Source organism: Zingiber officinale, chromosome 9B, assembly GCF_018446385.1.
Source record: "Zingiber officinale cultivar Zhangliang chromosome 9B, Zo_v1.1, whole genome shotgun sequence".
Taxonomy (NCBI): domain Eukaryota; kingdom Viridiplantae; phylum Streptophyta; class Magnoliopsida; order Zingiberales; family Zingiberaceae; genus Zingiber; species Zingiber officinale.
Genome location: NC_056003.1, coordinates 87,205,212 through 87,209,851, shown reverse-complemented (window position 1 = coordinate 87,209,851; position 4,640 = coordinate 87,205,212). Strand labels below are relative to the sequence as shown.

The 4,640-nt window shown below is 35.5% G+C and overlaps 1 protein-coding gene across 1 annotated transcript; it reads left to right on the top strand.

Annotated features, from left to right (window-relative positions):
- The first annotated feature begins 480 nt into the window (after positions 1 to 480).
- Positions 481 to 4,340, top strand: LOC122023119 (uncharacterized protein ycf23-like). Its single transcript, XM_042581208.1, has 6 exons — positions 481 to 561; positions 641 to 700; positions 792 to 881; positions 959 to 1,066; positions 1,142 to 1,270; positions 4,269 to 4,340. Exons 1-6 carry the CDS (start codon positions 481 to 483, stop codon positions 4,338 to 4,340), a joined length of 540 nt encoding a protein of 179 aa, XP_042437142.1.
- The last annotated feature ends 300 nt before the right edge of the window (positions 4,341 to 4,640 follow it).

Genomic DNA, 4,640 nt, shown 5'->3' with positions numbered 1-4,640 from the left:
ATTGTCACTTAGGTGAAAGGATGTTTTCTGGATTAATATGCAAGTACAAAGCACTGTATTATATGTTATTCTATAAAGTTCTGTCAATGTAAATTATCTAGTTTCTTTATCTAGCTTTTGTTCCACTATTGGGTTTGTTTTTCTAATAATTACTCGTGCAGCAAAATACTGAGCAAGAAGTCGTAGATCTTATAATCAGGTAAAGTAGAAAAAGTTAACTACTTCATTATGCTTTCATCTTAGTATTTGTATATTTGATTTGTCTTCTTTGAACCAGCTTCAAGTCAAAAAGCCAGATCCTCTAGATAGCTGTTAAAAATAAGGTATTATTTGGTTTGTCAGTGATCTTAATATTTGGTAATATTTGGTCTTTGATGCTCACGACAGAGTTCCAACGCTGCATGATTACCTTGTTCAAGCAGATTGCTCGCTGCCTCAGTAGCTCGCATTTTCAGAGTTCCACAGCTCTTCTTTCTTATGATGATCTTGTTCTTGCAGATTTGTGTTTCCTCTGTGGACCCTTTGGCATTTCCTTCTGCAGTGGAAGCAGGTGCCCAAATGGTTAGGATGCGATGAACTTGACTGGTTTCGATCGGATTGTCTGTCATACCAAACATTAAAATCCTTGTGCTAAATGCAGGTGGAAATTGGAAATTATGATTCTTTCTACGAGATGGGAATTCAGTTTTCCCCTGAACAGGTATATGAATCATGATCGTACTTTTCCTTGCAGTTCCTCGAGTATTTTCAGCTATTTCTATCTCGTCACTATTCTGTGGTGCCATTGTCAGATTCTAAAGCTCACTAGAGAAACTAGAAGGATTCTTCCATCCATTACACTGTCTGTAACCGTGCCACACATGCTTAGTCTCCCTGATCAGGTAGCTCATTTATTTCCTCGTAAACTGAGATTTGTCACTAACACAATCTCTCGTTGTTTTTTGTTCAATTTAAAAAGGTGAAGCTAGCAGAGTTGCTGGAACAGGAAGGTGCTGATATAATCCAAACTGAAGGAGGGAAATACTCAAGTCCATCAAAACCTGGTGTCCTTGGTTTGATCGAGAAGGTAACAACAGTACGAATAAGAAATCTTAGCACACTTGTGATGAAAAATGTGATATTTTTCCTCTTTAAAATGTAGGCCACACCAACGCTAGCAGCTGCATACTCCATTTCCCGAGCAGTTCAGATTCCAGTTATGTGCTCATCTGGATTAAGCGCTGTCACTGCACCTATGGCTTTAACAGCAGGAGCAGCTGGTGTGGTATGCGTTCTTTTGCTTTCTAATCTAATCATTATCTGCTACTAGTGAAAGAAATATAGACTCTTTCAGATTCTCTTGTGTTCTTGATTATCTGCTACTACTTCACTGTCAGAAGTAGTTGAACACTAACACTTGGACGCCAACATTTTGAGTTGGCGCCTAGATTTGACCATCTAATAGACGTGGCTAAAGGATCAACTGCTATGAACACCCTTAATAACTTATATAGATATTTGTGAACAATTAGGTTGGTGGCTATCATTTATCCTCCCTTTTTGTTGTTTTTTCCATGTACCCAATGCAGTTTTCATTTCAAAGGTTCCAAGCTGATGAACAAGGATGGGTGGACACAATCAAGTCAGTGCGATTTGGAGGAGCTGTCAGGATTAGTACCATGGATTGGCTTGGGCAATCTCAATATTTGCGTCAAACTGTCTTCTGGCCTTCCCTATCATCTGCAGTATCTGAGGTATACTATGCACATTTACCGTGAATTTTCCTTATTGAGCTTGGGCTAGTGACGGTTACGAATGTATTTTATTTCAAGAACCGTATAAGCAAGTGTTCGTGCATCTAGTTTTATAACAATGCACTTCGTATCTTTGATCTAAAAAGCTTCTGAAACAAGTCATCTTCTCCAAGCATGCCCTGGTCAACATGCTAGTCACCTACTGGAGTCATTTCCTCGATGGCACGGATGAATACCTGAAATCCATCCTCTACTCCACCATTCTTTGCCACTCCTCAAGCCGAAACAACTGCAAAGGTAGAGTCAACATCAAGTATTACATTGTGCCTACAAGAAGATCGGGGCCGCAAAATCCAATAAAGACAGGTCAAACATCAAGTAGCATTTTGTAACTTATTCCTCTTAGGTTATATGCTTGGTTAATATATATGCTTAGAACTTGTAAAGACAGGTCAAACATTAATATGCTTGGTTAATATATCCATCTACAAGACTCCCGCTTTTTCCTCTAAATATGATTTTCATTTAGCACATAACTAATGCCAATTTTTTATTTTGATGCAGTGTTTAAAGAGCTTGAGTAGAAGTTGGCCCTAAAGAAAACTTGTCAATTCTATATAAACACACTTACGGTATGAATTACATGTATATATAACATTGACATATTATTTAGTACGAGATTTACATGTATGAAAGTTTTCATACAAAATTTCTTGATTGCCTACAACCCAGGTGTGCTGATGACAAGTTGAAGAAGATGGCTCTAAGAGTGATAGCTGAAAGCCTTTCGGAAGAAGAGATTGCTGGACTTAAAGAAGCAATTCCATGCGATGGACACCAACAACAGTGGTTAGTCAATGATGAGGTTTTGTAAAACTTGTGTGTTTGAAAAATTATTGTCATGAAGTTAAGGATAACTTGTATGATACAAATTTAATTTGTGGATCAATATGTATACATTTTGTTTGTATAATATAAAGTTTTATTTATTTGTTAAATAGTCTTATTATAAAAATGATTGTGGTTGTGGATATTCAATTATATGTAAATTTTGAGTATTTTTATAATTTTGACTATTTAGAAAACACTTTTTTATAAATTTAAAAGACAACGTTTTTAAGTAATAAAAGACAACGCTTAAAAAACAATGTCTTTGAGACCAACCACAACGCTTTTAAAGCGTTGTCTTTGATATGTGCATTTTTACAACAACATCTTTAACAACGCTTTTTAAGAACGAATAGACAACGCTTAAAAAGCGTTGTCTTTGTGACCAACCACAACGCTTTTAAAGCGTTGTCTTTGATATGTGCATTTTTACAACAGCATCTATAACAACGCTTTTTAAGAACGAAAAGACAACGCTTAAAAAGCGTTGTCTTTGTGACCAACCACAACGCTTTTAAAGCGTTGTCTTTGATATGACTTTCTACAACACCATCTACAACATCACTTTTTAAGTACATACGACAACGCCAAAAAAGCGTTGTTGTTTAGCTTTTTTCTTGTAGTGTGAACCGACTTAGACCTCCAGAAAAAGCTAAGAAGGGAAAAATTAGTAATAAGAAGAATTTGAATGGAAACACAAATACTCCACTTCCGGGGTAGCTTCTTCTTCTAAACCTTCTTCAACCACCGGGAAATGAAAAGGGAGTTGGTTCTAATTTAGCTTTCTTTTACTTTTTAATTCATGCTTTGTGTCTAATAAATTCTTTATAAGTTTCTTAAGTTTCATACTTTGCATTTGCATTTTCTTTTCATACTTTGCATTTTGTTTAGTTACATAGCATGTCATTTTTAATAAAAGCCTCCATGGGAATTTTCTAGTAATATTTTTAAGATGGTAAAAGTCTCTTAAATTTGATCATCAATTTTAGGTCATTTGACATGATTGAATACTCTATTTACATGATTTTGATTAAAATGGTAGTGGATTCCATGTTGATCGATTTAGCTTGATTGTATGAAAATACCTAGAGAGGACCACTTTATGCCTAATCACTATTATTTTCTTTGTGTGGCATGTACTCATAACAATTGAACTCTAGAACTTGTTTGATTTCTTTTCAAAGTCATAATAGCATAAGGATGCATGGAAAGGAAGGATAATTTTCATTGAACTCTTTACTTTTGTCTATTTCATAATTTCTAATTCTTTCCTCCCATAATTTTCTTAAACATTTTCCTCTAGTATTCTAACCTTAATTACCTTTGCTTGCTCTATTTCATTGAGAGTTATGGATGAATTGCTTGATGAGTAAGGATGTCCAAGATTTTAAGTGTGGGGAAAGGAGTGATTATTTGACAAGTCTATGGAATTGCCTTGCTTCTGCTCGATTACTAAAATTTCTGTTAGTTGTGATCAACTGTTCATAATTGAAAGAGTAACAATTGTGAAGCTTGGAGTGCGGATCATAATTGAAGGTTGGGTTGCTGAAGGATTTAGTAGTTGAGATTGAGTTCAGGTTTCATTAAATCAAAAGCCTCAATTTAAAGCTTGACAGAAATCAGCTTTAATGAAATCTGTCAATGCAGAATCTGTGGGTTAAGTATGGAGCCAATGGAGGAGAGGAGTTGCAGAATTGGACATGGCTACTGAAGTACTGATGTAGTTCTGGAGTTGAAGTTGCTGGAAATTCATGTCCACTTGGTTTTATTTTCTATTTAACACTTCCATGATTGGGACTCTGAATTTTTGGATGCTTGATTCTGAAGTGAAATGGACAAGCAGATCCCTAAGTTTAAATCAGAAATTAGCTCCAAATCCTGAAATTTAAGAAATGCAAGAATTGAAGCAAGTGGGTTGTTACTGAATCTATGAACAACAGATTTTTGAGAGAGGCTGAAAAGAGTTACTGTGAATACTAATGAGTAGCTGATTGCTTTGAATATGAACTTCTGAAGTTA